Genomic DNA, 14,618 nt, shown 5'->3' with positions numbered 1-14,618 from the left:
GCAGCTGTTCAAAATTTTTTATTTGTATGTGTGTAATACCTAATGGTTTCAGTAATAGATTATTACAGATTGACCTGATTCTCTTTCCCCCTTCCTAACTTTTAATCACTTTTAATTAAGAAATAAATACACAACTGGGAGTAGAGTTCTGGAAAGAGCTCTTAAATCTCACGAGGGTGCCTGAATATGTGCCTAAATATGTGTATGTGTGCTTGGTTTAGGGCTGGGTTTTTGTGTCTCTTCTTTTCTGAGTTTCCTGGCAGCCAGTTCATGGGGAAGAAAAGGATAATTACAATGCAAACTTGTTTTATGTTTTTCTCCTGTGGATGATGCTATAAATATAAAATTGCAGTAGAGATTTTATGGAATTGTTAACAAACTAAGGAAGTTAATTAATTGATGCAGAGTGCACAAGGGGAAAAAGATAAAAAGATAGTGAAGTTTAAAAAGAAAAGTTGGGCAAATAGCCTTTTTTTGGTGGTCTTAAAAATCACCTAATAAAACGTTGTTTTATTGCATAGGTACACTTATAATTTCTGGTTTTAATCATTACACTTCATATGCTTTTTCAAGCAATTTTATAGAGTGTAGTCTCTAAGGTGGCTCATGAAAATCACCTTCACAGTCCATTTGTTTAGATGCTGCAGTGTGCCTGAGTGAAAGCCGACCACCTCTGAAAAGGATGCGAATTGCCCAAATCTATCACTTAAGACTAATAGTTCCCTGCAAAACGGGGAAAGTGGGTTATTCCTGGTTATTTCTTCACCAGGCTCATTATACTGGGAAGTCTCTGGTTTTAGATCTAGATTTTCCTGTCCTGCAAACACCCCCAAAGAGCCCTGTTATTTAACACAGCGTGTCGCCAGTGTTGCACATGGTGATTTATGAAAGTGCAAGTTCGAAGTTATCTATAATTGCTCTTAAATCTATTTCTTGTTATCTTCCTCCTCTAACCTACATTGTCTGCTTGTTTGTAGTCTTTTTGAACTGCACAGATTAGGCACCCTGCCCCTCTCCTCACCCGAAGTAAGGGACCATCCAAAGCCCTGAATTCACCTTGTGAATCATTCTAGCTTGCTTTTAACCTCAGAAAGCGTACACCAGGAACTGTTGTGAAACTCTCCCCATCATACTTCATTGTGTATAAAAGGAAATGAACAACTCACACTACTGGTTCATTTTCTAAAATCTGTCCTTCCCAAAGCCAAGTGACAATGTATCTCCTGTTAATCAAGGAAAGATCTACTTTGACACATGATCCTTTTTCTGTCAAAGAGCATTTTACTCTTTGTGTCGCTTTTATGACATCTGATCCCTTTGAATAAGGAAGGCTAGTTACTGGCTATGATGTAGAGTTGTCAGAGAGTCCAAACAAGGCTTTTATAAAAGCAAGGAGCTAGTGGGTTCAAGAGGGTGCCAAAACAGAGAGGATGAAAAGCAGTTCAGCAATAGCAGCAGCATTCTAGGTCAAATGGGCTTTGCAGGGGTCAGAGAGTCTTTTTCAGTCACTGAAGAAAGGATTGTGGGAAAGAAATAGGAATAATAAAGTCCAATATGTTGATTTTCCCCTGTCTGAAAATCTGTGCTGCATTAGTTCAGAAATTTTTCTTTGCTTGTTTGGCAGGTGGTAAAAATAAGGGTCTGAAATGGGAGAGTGTAGCAGGCATTTACTTGCAGGGGTAGCTTCCTCTGAGACTTTCAAGTGACAGCAGACATTTTAGGTTGTGTTGTTTTGAGAAAGAGGCTTCACGATCATTTTCAGTATATGTTTGAAAGGAAAAGCAAACATTAGTGCACAGATCTTTACAGCTGCTTGTACATGAAAAAAACAATGGAGGGACTGGAACACTCTTCACTTCTCGTTCCCTGGCTTGATCCTATCTTGTATTGCCTTTGGTGTAGGAAACTCCACTGCCAAAAAAGCTTTTGTGAAAGTTACAATACTTTTCTGTTGTGTTATCAACTAACAACAGACAATTTTAACCCCAAGGGAAGTGCTTAACTACCTCAAATTCATAAGGCAGGTTAAATAAGTCCACATTGCTTTTATTTTTCAACCATAGGAGAACAGACCTAGGTAGCTGAGTTAACTGTCATTAGTTTGGGACTGACTGTGGAAATGCTGAAGATTCACAGGGTGTGACTAATGACACTCCATTTGTACCTTTCTGATGATGTGTCTGGTGAGAGTCTTTGTGAGTCTTTTAATTTTTGTTATTGGCTAGCATGTAAAGGAATGGATTTACTTTTGTTTGCAGGGATTGCAGTGAGAATGACTTCAATTAAAGAGCATATTGGAAAACATGAGGATGGGGCATAAGACTAGGAAGCAGACTGAAAATATCTCATTATGTGAGACTGGAAGTCGCATGCAGGGCTGTGTGAGTCAGCAGCGTGCCCTTGCAGTGATGAAGCACTAACCACAGGCTGGGTTGCACTGGCAAGAGCACAGCCAGCAGATCACAGGAAATGATTATTCCCCTTTACTTGGCTACCGTGAAGCCACATGTGACTCCACTGTCCAAAAGTGAGTCCAGTTTGAGTTCTGTGTAACAAGATATTGACACACCAGAGCAGAGGCAACAGAGTCTGGCACGAAGCATCAAGGATGTGCATTAAGTTGCTGAGGCAACAGGCCATCTTCAGCTCTCCCCTGCAGAAGGGAAGGGTAAGGACAGTTTGAATGCTGTCTTGCATCTAATGGAGGAGGAAAGACTGAGACAGATTCTCCTCTGAGATTTGCTGCAAAAAGATAATAAGACTGCAACAGTGACAAGTTGCAGCTAGAATTTTTTTAGGTTGACATTAAAATAATGTTCTTAAGTGGGAGAAGCATTAGATGCTGCCCAGTGAATGATTCATAATTTTTTCCAGAGAGGCTGTTGGGTCTTCATGCTTGGAGATTTTCAAAGCTAAGCTGTTCAAGGCCCTGAGCTACTTTGTCAAAGCTGGAAGATAGCCTTGCTTTGAGGAGGACATTGAACTAGGTGACCTCCAGAGGTTCTTTCCAAATGAAACTGTTCTGTGATTCTGTGACCTAAATAAACTAAGCCAACATTAAGCTGCTCTACATCCTCATTTTGGAGGAGGACTAGAGCTGCAGAGCATGGTACCTCAGCTCAGTATTTCCTGGCCTCTTTTTGATTTTCTGCAAGGCAGTTCCAGAAGTTCGGAGAGGAGTGCTTTGGAATTGATCCATTCCCCCACTCCCTTAATGATATTGTATAACAGTGGTCATTTATTTTCTCTTTGTTTCTCTGATTTTTTTTTAAAAAAAAAGAAATTATGCATGCATGTTCAAATAGGCTAAAATTAAAATTTTAATTATGATAGAGAGAAGACCACCCAGTCTGTGTACTGCTTTATCTGCCCATTGAGTGATCTTTAACACCTATCTCTATATACAGGTTTTTGATCTATGAGAAAAATTAGTAAAATGTAACAAGAACACACTGTACCTGTGTGAAAACCCTTAAGCTAATCCTTAATGGTGTTCTTAATTTTCATAATCTCTATAAATAATTGCCATAACAAATGTTATCTTTTCCTGTTTCTTCCATCAGCCTTCTTCCAAGCATATGAAAAAAAATGCACAGTATTTTAATACTGCTCTTTTTTGATGGTCTCAACTTTTTACTGCCAGAACAAATAATTAGGACAGTGTTTCTTTCTCCAGATAGAAGTTTTAAATTCTGTCAGCGAAAGAATTATGTTATAATTTGGGAAACATTATAAGAATTAATATTCTTTAATATCATGAAGTTCGTGGTAATTTTTTGCAACTTCATTATAATAGACCACTTGGACTACAGCAAAGAAATTTTAGTCCATGAAAAGAGGGTTCTTTAGCAGTGGAACAAATGATGAAAGAAATTGTAAAACAATTACCAACATGTTAGCAAGAGTTAGATAAGTTAGAGAAACTCTGCATCTCTAAAATGATTGTGAAGTTCAGGTTACTCATCATGTAAGGGTGGAATCCACTGTTACATCTTATGTCTGTCCTTATTGAATGTAATAACAAAACATCAGCAGTGCTGTAAAACCAGGTCACAGCACTTCCTGAACAGTTAGGATTTACACTCTGTGCCCATTGGACTCAGAAGGGGGGATGACTTGGGCTTTGGTGACTGATTTTGTAAGTCCAGATGGGATAGGCATCTTTTGAACACTTATGTCCAATTCTGATCTAATTCAATTTTGATAGTGGTGATTTTCATAATAGTAATCAGAGTGAGTATTTTACCCATGGAAGTCTTCACATATTGAATTAAATCTTCATTTCTGAAAGTGCTGATTCACATTTTAACCAGGTGAGGTTTATCTGTCTCCCCATCATTGGCATTCTGGATGAGTAATGTGTACATATATGCAATATCAAACTGCACGAATGCAGATATGACTCCTCTAAACTCAGAGTTCAGTGTTTTCCTAATTGCTTACAGGCTATTGAGATTAAAGCAACAAGATCTCTTTTGTGTTAAACAAGAAGCTCACATTCCTTACTCATGAGCTACTCTCCTCTTTCCCTCTTGGTGATCACGGGCAGCATTTTTGCAAACAGACGTCCCAGTCCGTCCCCCTCTGCAAGAAAGCCTTTGTAACTTGTGGCTGACCTAATTGTGCAGCGACAGCCCTGCTGCTGCAAATCTGGGGAGATCCCTGCTACAGCACTCATGTGGGCTTAGCAGTGTCTGCAGCCTGAAGCAGGATATAGGTAAGCAGCAATGCAAGGCTTGGAAGGACTCTCCCCAGTTTGATGTGGGGGTGAGATGTCCCATGGAGATCTTAGAATAGCTTGGAGACCATGGACTGACTTCTGTGTGCTTTTCAGTGCCACACCCCACCTGATGCCAGTGAATAGGGTTATGTTACTGAAAATTGTTAGATATTTGAAAACTCAGCCTTCTGTACAGAAATCTTTCAAACACTATGTTATCTGTGGCAGTCGGAATTTGTGCTTTCAATTCTGAAGTACTTGCTGAATGCTCTTACTTAACCTGATATGTCTGCATGAGGTCCTTGGGATCAGAGCCTGAATTTGTGTAAGTGTTACGACAGAGGAAAGAGAGGAAAATGTTGAGATTTTATTTCTTTATTTGACCAACAAATAACCTCAGTAATGCCATCATTGTGGTCACACTGTGTTAGTGCGGGGTGGAGAAAAAAAATGCAAAAATTGCAAGAGAGAATCACATCTACTACTAAATGTTATCCTGTTCTCCTTGTAAAATTAGAAGGCTTTATAATGTTTTTTCGGTCTCCTGAAGACAAGACCACTCAGTAATGTTGAGGTAGGCTTTTTTCATGTCATGTGTCATTACCCAATAATGCCCATCCCATCTTCAGTTTGCACTAGTGAAGACTTAATCAAGCATGTAGGAGGAAGAATAGTTCTTACTTAATCCATCCAAGAATGGCTCAGATTTGAAACAGGGGTGTTTTAGTGCTGCTCTTAGCTGAAACAAGGTTGTTAACATGACACAGAACCATCACAGTCGTGTTTTATGTGTGTGCTTTCATGTTCAGACAAGTAGTAGTGGCAATCAAAATGGTTTGTCTCAGCCAATATCTCTATTCAGTGCCATGTGTTAACTGTGTTAAAAATTTATGAATCTTCTTGGTGAAGATAAAAATTGGGAAGCACTTTGTCAAACTGATAGGTTTGAAGAAAGGGGAACATTTTGGTTTTGCTTGAGCTTTGGGAATTTAATCATTGAGTAGAAAGATGTCTATTTGTATTTCCATGCTTCAGGATAAAACTGCTGTTGAATGAGGGGGTCTTATTCTGGCCTGGGTGATTCAGCTGCCAAGATCCAGACATAACAGGGATCAGTTCACCCGTGAACTCTGATAACAAGAGATTGGTTTTCCTTCTGTTTGTCAACATGTGAGGACAGTGGGCTGGAGCTGGGGATCCTGCAGCAGAGCAGGGAGACACTTGAGTGTTGTTATTACTGGAGTAGGCAAGTAGGGCTCTGTGACCAAAAGGATCTAAATCCTTGAGCAGAAAGATGCAGGAAATAGTTGCAGGCAGGCAAGAAGAGGATGAGGAAATGCAAGAGACAGCGAGTGAGGAAAAGGCTGCCCCCTTCATGTCAGGATCTGGGAGTAGGTACTTGGCTATAAATTGCTATGCTAGCTGTAGGGTGGAGGTCATTTATGGCATCCGTGTGACAATAGATTTGTCATGTATTTCAGAGAGGTCTCTTTGCATCAAGGTATATATACTGCATTGTGCATTACTTCAAAATCTTCCTGTGTGCTTTCACTCTTCAACTTCCACTCTATAAATTGATTTCTCTGTTATGCTACTTTGTCCTGGTTTTAACATATTGTAACTTTTACTAATGTTTGTTACTGGGCTTTTTTTTTTTGTTTATCTAAAAGCCAAGAAGCCATATACTCATACCTGTCCGTTCACAGTGAGTTTTTGTGGGGTTTTATTATTTGATGTTCAATGTCAAACTGTTCATATTTATCCTTCATGTTGGTTTTCTGCTAACTGTAGTTCTATGGCTAGCATACTCAAATCCATTCAGTGGCACATTCTTTGTTCTTGTAATTACCATTTTAAAATGGAATAATCTCTGAGACTATATCCAGAATCTAGAACTAATGTTACAGAAAATAAGGTCAAAGAAATCAAGTAACATTGCTTCCAAAGTTGCAATAGATTCTTTGGATCATCTTCCATCATTAATATAAATTCTTGACAGCACTTAAAACTTTAATCATGATTTGTAACCCTCTGAATTTTATTGCTTCTACTGTCGGAAATCAATTTCAGTACTTAATGGCATCTTGTAACCTCAGTCAAGGAGAATGTTGTCTTGATTTTTATTCTGCTTTTACTTGAAGCTTCACTGCTAAGCTATACCCTGACAAAATTATTTCTGTGACATTCTGTGATAAAGTTGTTTTCAGTTCTCTGACTTGAAAAAAATACTTTTGTGTATACAACAGATTTCAGAAGTATTTCTCTCTGTTGATAATTTTTGTTGAGCTATAGCTTCACGTATTCTCCAAAAAGTTGTTAATTCCAAGCCTAAAATACAGTGAAGTGTATGTTTAATCTTGGTCACACTTGCAGACCTTGGACTTCTCGTGTAATTAACATCCACCACAAGTGTCTGGAAGATCAGACCATAAACTGTTGTTTAATCTTCCTGTTGCTTACTGAGGTTCAAGAAGAGAATGGAGCACACTTATAATTCCAAATTAAACATTTAGATTAGTCTTTATTGATTCCTTTTGATCAGGAGAAGTGTGTTTGGGCTTGATTCTGTTTCGTCACTCAGTAATTTCAGTCACTGAAATTATTGACCTGGTTGGGAGCTCTCCTTTAGTGGCATAATTGCAGGATGAAATTGAGCATTATTCCTAATAGAAATTGGAATTGTGTTTTTTATCAAAAAACACAAAAAGGGGTAGCTCATAGAAAGCAAACTAAAACAGGGTACAAGAAATTTTACTGTACTGAATCTCCTCTCAAAATATGCAGCTTTTAAATATTTTAAAATATGCCCTTTTAAACATGCAAAGGGCATATCCCTTGACCTCCTGTATAAATAACTAAACATTGGAAAAGTTTATATTTTACTTTACATATTTTATTTGTCTACTTTTCTGTACATTTATTAGGAGATTTTGTGTGCTTTGAAAAATAGAAAAATTGAAGGGTGATAAAATCAATGACACCCACTGGGCCAGCAGTAGGTCTAGTTTACCACTTAAATGTCCTGACTGGGAAATGCTGCCCATTTTTACCTGTACACAGACTTCTTATTGGAAATGTTATCTGTTTGGCATAGAAGAGAAATAATGAGAATATGTTGCCATAAAGAGTAACAGGAGAGATTTCTTGAACCATGTTACTTAAACCTCAGTCTAATTCCTCAAGAAACTGTCCCTGGAAACTTGTTTCTTCAGGGAATTAAGGAAACTGATTTGCTTTGGAAGTTATAAGTCCCAAACCCCAGAGGACCAGCATAGCAAACCACATCTCTAAAAGCAAAGGGCATAATTTTTGTCACTTTTCAAATCATCTTTATCTTACATACAAACACTGAGCACCCTCCCTCACATTTCTAATGCGTTTCATGTGGGTTTTTCCAATTACAAAGGGACAGCTCTCTGATTTACGTACTGATGACTTCCAGCTAACTTTCCTTGCTGTATTTCATTTAGAGAGCCCGCTGTCTGCACATGATAATGTTTCTGTAGTGGATGACACGGTTCTGGAGCTATCGGAGGTGGAAGAAACGGCGTCAGAAAGCAGCTGCTTTGCATCAGAGGACACCACGGAGGACTCGGGCGTTGTGAGCTCCCCGTCTGACATTGTGTCTCTGGAGTCACAAAATGACAGTATGAAGCTGAGAGACATCAAGCTGGTCAATGGCTACACGGACCCGGCTGAGGCCGATGCAGTGTGCGGCACAGAGACGGGCCCCGTGCAGAACGCTCACTGCGACAGCCTGGGACCCGACCGCGCTGCACTGAGGTAAACAGCTACTTGCCACCAGCGCTTGTCCTCCTGGTAGGGACTCGTTTAAGAAAACCAACTTATACTTTCTTCTGCTCTTTCATAAACCAGTACCAATGCCAAGTGACTCCTCCCAGTGAAAAGCTCACTGCCAAATCCCCTCGAGCAACATACTTGTAGCAACAGGCAAAGGTCACTTCTCTGTTTGAACTTGCAGTTACATTTCTTGCAAAAGACCGCTGCCCTCCAGAGTTGATTTCTTCAAGGAATATGAAATAATTCTGTTACAGTTTGTTTTATTCTGTACTTCTTATAGCGCCTGAAGTTTTTAAAAAATGTTACCATATATTGATCCAGAAAAATTACATGCAGGTCATATAATGGAAAATTCAAGCCACTGAGTGCCAGGTGAAAAAGGACTGTGTGCAGTGAACTTTGGAGATTGGTTTGGAAATGTTTGCATACATATATATTTTTATATATACACACATATATATTTTTATATATACACACATATATATTTTTATATATATATTTATATGCATATATATATCTGTTCACCTAATGCTAACCTCCACTAGTGTTATACCTTGGGGTGGGGGTCTTTTCAACATATTTCCTTTTCTTTTCCCTTTTTTTTTTTTTTTATTTTACCATAAACAAACATTTTTCTGCAGTTTTTGCAAGAAAATACAAGAACCTGGAGTTTAACTAGAAACTGCCTTCAAGCACAAATGACTCTGACACTGTTTGTTTGCCAAAACTCACATAGTTGGTGGCAGAGCTGCAAAGGGAACCCAAAATTTATAGGACTTTGCAAATACAAGCTGGCCAAATAGGAAGCTGTGTCTCCGGCAAGGAGGGTGGCCTGGTAATACTGACAGGGATCCGCTCTGTGTGATGCTGCAGAGTCATGGGACAGGGGCCAGAAATTCCTCTGAATTCTCAGTTGACACAAAGTCTGTGCTTTCTGGTCTCTCTCCATTCAGCTGCTAATCTGTACCCTCTTCATAAAAGCATGTATCATGACCTAGTTATTTCCATCCACACATTTCTGAGTGAGAACTTCATCTTGGATCGTGCAGTGGGTGATAACTTAGGGATAAATTAGCCCAAAGTCAGTATTTAACCTACTAGAATGATCTTGGGGTTTTTATTTATCCATCAGTATCAATGGGGACAAGGTCAAGCCTCAGTTAGATACTTGTTCCAGAATGTATTATCCTTGTGATTTTTCCTTCTGCATTGTCTTTGGTCCTGATGCAGTTTCTATTGGAAGGATTAGATAGGCTGGTATAGTAACTGCAATTAACATTCCAGACCTGATCCAAAAAAGCAACCCAATAATTTCAGTAGTCTTAGATTGGTCCTTTTGAGGTAAATAGGCTATCCCAACTTTCTTCAAAATGCAGGATCTAAAGTGGTTTGAAAAACACACGTGCATGTTCCGTGGAGGAGAAGGAAGTCAGCATTTTGTTGACCAAAGACATCAAAGCAAAGCCCTGTGATAACAATACTAATCAGCTACAATTTGGGGGGAACTTTTTCTGTTTTTTAATCAAATTAAGGATTAACCACAGGTCATTGTGACACACTCCCTCTTGAAAGTCAGTATTCCCTCCATCTTTCACCTCAGCTAAAGATACATATTCTGTCCATGACATTTAGAATTGCCCTTGCCCCACAAGCCCACATAATTTTTACAATTTGGAAAGAGTGCACAGAGAAGCTGTCCATCAGGACTTGGGTCCAGGGGTCTTGCTGAGCCAAAGAGTGGAAACTGGAAGTGTGATGCACTGCCCATTGCAGTCAGGAAGGTGCTGAGAGGCCGGTGCTGCAGTGTCTTGGGCTCCCAGTTCAAGAGAGAGACTGGAAACCTTCAGAGGGTCCAGTGGAGAGCCTCTGAGGGGGCTGGGGCACTGGAGCACTCGAGGTGTGAGGGGAATGGTTGCTCACAGTGGGAAAGCAATGCTGGTAAGGAGGGACCTGGTTGCAGTCTTTCCCTAACAAAAGGAAGACTATCAGGGTTCTCAGGCGTGCAGTATGAAAGGACAAGAAGCAGCTGTCACCAGCTTCTCTAAAAGAAATAGAAATTAAATATGAGGGAATTCCTCAAAATGGGAATGGTTAAGCAGTGGAAGAGGTTCCCCAGAGAAGCTGAGGAATGTCCATGTCTGGAGACTCTCAGAAATCAGCCAGGTGAAGCCTTGGGCAGCCTGTTCTGGCTTTGAAGTTAGCCCTGCTTGGAGCTGGAGATTAGGCTAGGCTTCCAACTTTCTTGTTTGTTTTTTTTTTCCCTGTGATTTTATAATGCTAAATATTCTGTATTTATCTAATGTATCTGTAATTTAAAAACAGAGGTTTGGGACTGAAATAGGTTGTTGTTGTTTGGGGCATGCAGTTATTTTTCATAAATACTATTTATTTTTTTGGTCCTGAGACCCCAAAGTTGCTCCAGATCAGCTTAGCAATATAGCAAAAACTTAACATTTGTGATGTGTTTTAATCTTGTGCCCGCAACCACTTAGATTGACACAACAGTGATGCTGAGAGTAATATCCTTTAAAATATTATGCTTGGAATGTGCCAGTAATATTTGAAGGTAAAACCAATTCCACTCATAACATATCTTTGTAAACAAAGCAGCTTTGAAAATTGTGCTCCTCTAAATCCTTTTGAGGTCAAGCTGCTAAGTTTTTAAAAGCCACTTCCTAAGTGTAGACGAAAGGGAAAAAGGTATTTTTTTTTAGAACTATTTGCATGAAATTCTTGTTTTAATCAGATATAAATCTTTTCTTAGTACAATTTTGAGTACAGACAAATTTGGAGAACATCAGTTTCCCTTTTCACTGTCAGAACTGCCACCCCACTAGTGAAATGTGTTGGGAACTCAGAAATTCTACATAGCTCTTGATGAATGGGCTACTTTCAGGACCAAACCAGCCTCATGAATCCCCAGATGAGTCAAAATGCACTTCATGTGAACAGCCGATACCAAGCTATACAGAGTTTCAAGTACCTTTCATAAGCTACAAAATAAAAAGGAAAATTTTACACAGAGTTTCCTCATTCCTTTTTATCTTCTACTTTGTAAAATGGTGATCTAAACTTAATACTAAAAGGAAGATAAGAACTAAGAAATTGGAACAATGTGTTGCTACTGTAACATGGTAGGGGTTAGCAGTAGTGAGACTGAGTTCTCCTTGAGTCTGAGCTCTGCTGAAGCCAAAAATTTTATTTAGTGACTAATTTGGCTAAGGCTTGGGAAACAAAAAGGTTAATAAGAATAATGGAAACATTTAGTTGCCATTTTATATTGCAAACCTGACTAAAAATTGGGCTTTTCAGTCAGTGAAATAAATTCTGAAGTGTTAATAGTGCTATGTGCTAAAATAGTTTTGTACTCTGGTACATGGTGAAAAGGACCCTTAAAGTGGAAGCAAATTATATTTAGAGTGTGAAGGGCTGTAAAAAATGTCCAGGTAGTATTTTGCCCATCCATTGTGAAGTACTGAAATGAAGAGCAGAATCAAGTCCACAGTTCTCATATTGGTTTGCTCCAGGAGATCAAGAATATTTTGCTATGTTGCTTCCTCCAATTAGTTGTATGTTTTACTTTAAATTAATTTTTCTTAGGGTTTCTGGAGTTTTTCACTGGATGTTCTAGGTGGTCTCTGTGTGGCTGTAATATCTGATAGCATTAGAACATCACAACAGGGTTTTCATCTGCTGCTGAAGTCGAGGAAAGTTGTGAGCATTTAAGGGTACAGTCTCTGACATGGGATATGTTTGTTTGCACATAGCAGGGTAAGATTGTGGCCAGGTCAGAAATTACACCAACCACGGGCTTTGCAAAAACAAATATAACAGCACAGCAGAGCTCTAATCTGCTTCAGTTCCCAGAGCACAGAAACAGAAATCTCTAAAAGAAAGTACATGGATTCCGGGGTTTCCAAGCTGGGGTCTTTCCTCTATGGTTTTAATTTTCTGTTCATGGTAGCAACTTGAAAATGCACTCTTTTTTGTTTGGTTAGGTTTGGGGATTCTTGTTCAAGCAATCATAATCCGAATATACATACTAATTAGCAATTAGAATATCAAAACAAATGTCAAAACAGTCTAGTCCTACTGTTAGCTCTGCCTCTAACCTCTTAAACCATCTTAGTCTCTCTGCCTGTGAGATCCCCTTCTGACACTGACTGGTTTTTTACAGCAAAAACCATAACACAGCCATCATATCTCACGATACATTGGTACAGTGCCTGGTGCAGCAGAATCCAGACCTCAGCTGGAGGTGCCACGGGCTAAACCCATATAAATAATTGACTACATGCAATGTTTGCCTGTGAATGTTTTAATATTAACTGCTGAGTCTGAACATTGTACTACATAGTTCTCTTTATTCATACCCTTTCTTACGGTTGATGTCTTTGTGTTATGTATCTGTTCACCAAATTTTAATATATAGTGTTAAATGAGTAACAAGAAAACCACAGGGAAGCTGAAATGTTGCTTATGTAGCAGTAAGTACATCTCATGATCTCACAGTGTTGCAACCCTGTCCTCCCATACCCCCTCTTTTCCCATCCCATGTGTGGTGTCATCACGCAAGCTCCTAGGGGCAGGGATCAGACAATTTTGCACGCCTATAAAGCATCGTACACACCTACTGTCTGGAGCTTTATAAATAATTACACGTTAAAAATTATGTTAAAATAATAATATTAGGAATGCTAGGTCATGCGTTCAAAGTTAGGTAACTTCAATATTGAGGCTCTGTGTGTAATCTTGGATTCTCCTCTTTTAACGTCAATTCCCCCCCTTTTGTACAGTGTGATAATGTCTCTGGTTACAGGGATGGGACTCGATTTTATTTTCTTTCTAAGTTTCAGCACTCAATTAAAAAGACAGATATACCGCTGTTCACTCAGTTCAAATTCTCTTCTGGAATTAATTAATTACTGCTCAATTTCCTTTGGCTCTCTTTATGTTACTCATTGCACTGGTATTCACATGCTATGCAGACTTTAATTCATTTCTCTGCACAGTGCTCATGTGATATGAGGAGGTGGCATTTTCCTGTTTTAGGGAAGGAAAGCTGATGGGCAGAGAGTCAAGGCAGAGTAGTGAACAGATAGACCATGCCAGGACCACTGTTTTTTTCACAGGGCTGAGTATTAAATAGAATTGCATGTATCAGAATGTGGCTCCCCTTTTCCTGCAAGCTATGTTCTTGGAAGACATTTAAATGTTTTGGTTGAAATAAGATAATTATGGGCAGGATATAAGTTGTCATATCCTCTATCTGTCATATCCTCATACCTTCCTCACAGAGGTATGTAGTTTCTCAACTTTAAAAGCAACTGAAATCAGTGTTTTAAAGGGGGTCACTCCTAAGAGTGGTTCTGCTGTCCTGTCTCAGAGAAGGAAAAACACTTTAAAATACCAGACTTTTTTTTATTCTGAAAATATTTTAAAAGTATTGAAATGTTTAAAAAAAGTATTTTAATATGTGAAGGAAACTTCGGAGTTATAAAGATATAAATAAATACAGGCTTGTGTGTGGCAAAAAGACAAAATACTTTCTAAAAGTCTGAAAGGGATTTTCCCCTCCCTTGAATGTCTGCTTCAGTAGCCATGAGAGAGGAATATTTTTTCACGTACAGCTAGTAGAGGACATAGGGTGGGGGTGGGGGAACCCTCCAGAGATCAGTTCCTGCTGTGGGTCTGGACAGAGATAATCCCATTTCCTCCCTTTCTCTTGGAAGAATTTGTTACCTTTGGCTCTGGTCAGGGTAGCTGAAGCTGCTGGGAGGACAGTCCTCTTAGTTACCAACCTGAGAAGTACTTGCTGTTTGCTACTAAACTGTTTGAGTTTTGGTGAGTTAGTTTAAAACAAAAGCTTGAAATGATAGGGGTGGGTGAACCTGTTCTGCTTAATTTTCAGTCCATTCACATTCAAATGTTGCAGGGTTTTGTGTTCCACTTGGGAAGGACAGGACAGAAGGAGAAGTCAGTAGCTGGAGAGAATTCAGCGTGGAAGCTGGTCAGAAGAAATAAAAATAGTGAGTGGCAGAAGGCAGGAAGGGAAGAGAAAAACTGCGGTGAAAAATAGCAGTGCATTTATGTATTA

The 14,618-nt window shown here is 39.1% G+C and overlaps 1 protein-coding gene across 5 annotated transcripts in view; it reads left to right on the top strand.

Annotated features, from left to right (window-relative positions):
* Nucleotides 1-14,618, top strand: part of COBL (cordon-bleu WH2 repeat protein) — a 160,032-nt gene that overhangs the window by 125,564 nt on the left and 19,850 nt on the right. For all 5 annotated transcript variants that reach the window (XM_050970353.1, XM_050970355.1, XM_050970351.1 and 2 more), the window contains one exon: nucleotides 8,191-8,503. In XM_050970353.1, coding sequence (XP_050826310.1) covers nucleotides 8,191-8,503 — 313 coding nt within the window. The remainder of the gene's footprint in view (nucleotides 1-8,190; nucleotides 8,504-14,618) is intronic.

Source organism: Serinus canaria, chromosome 2 (assembly GCF_022539315.1).
Source record: "Serinus canaria isolate serCan28SL12 chromosome 2, serCan2020, whole genome shotgun sequence".
NCBI lineage: Eukaryota > Metazoa > Chordata > Aves > Passeriformes > Fringillidae > Serinus > Serinus canaria.
Note: the sequence above shows the minus strand (reverse complement) of the source record. Positions and strands in the feature narration are given on the sequence as shown.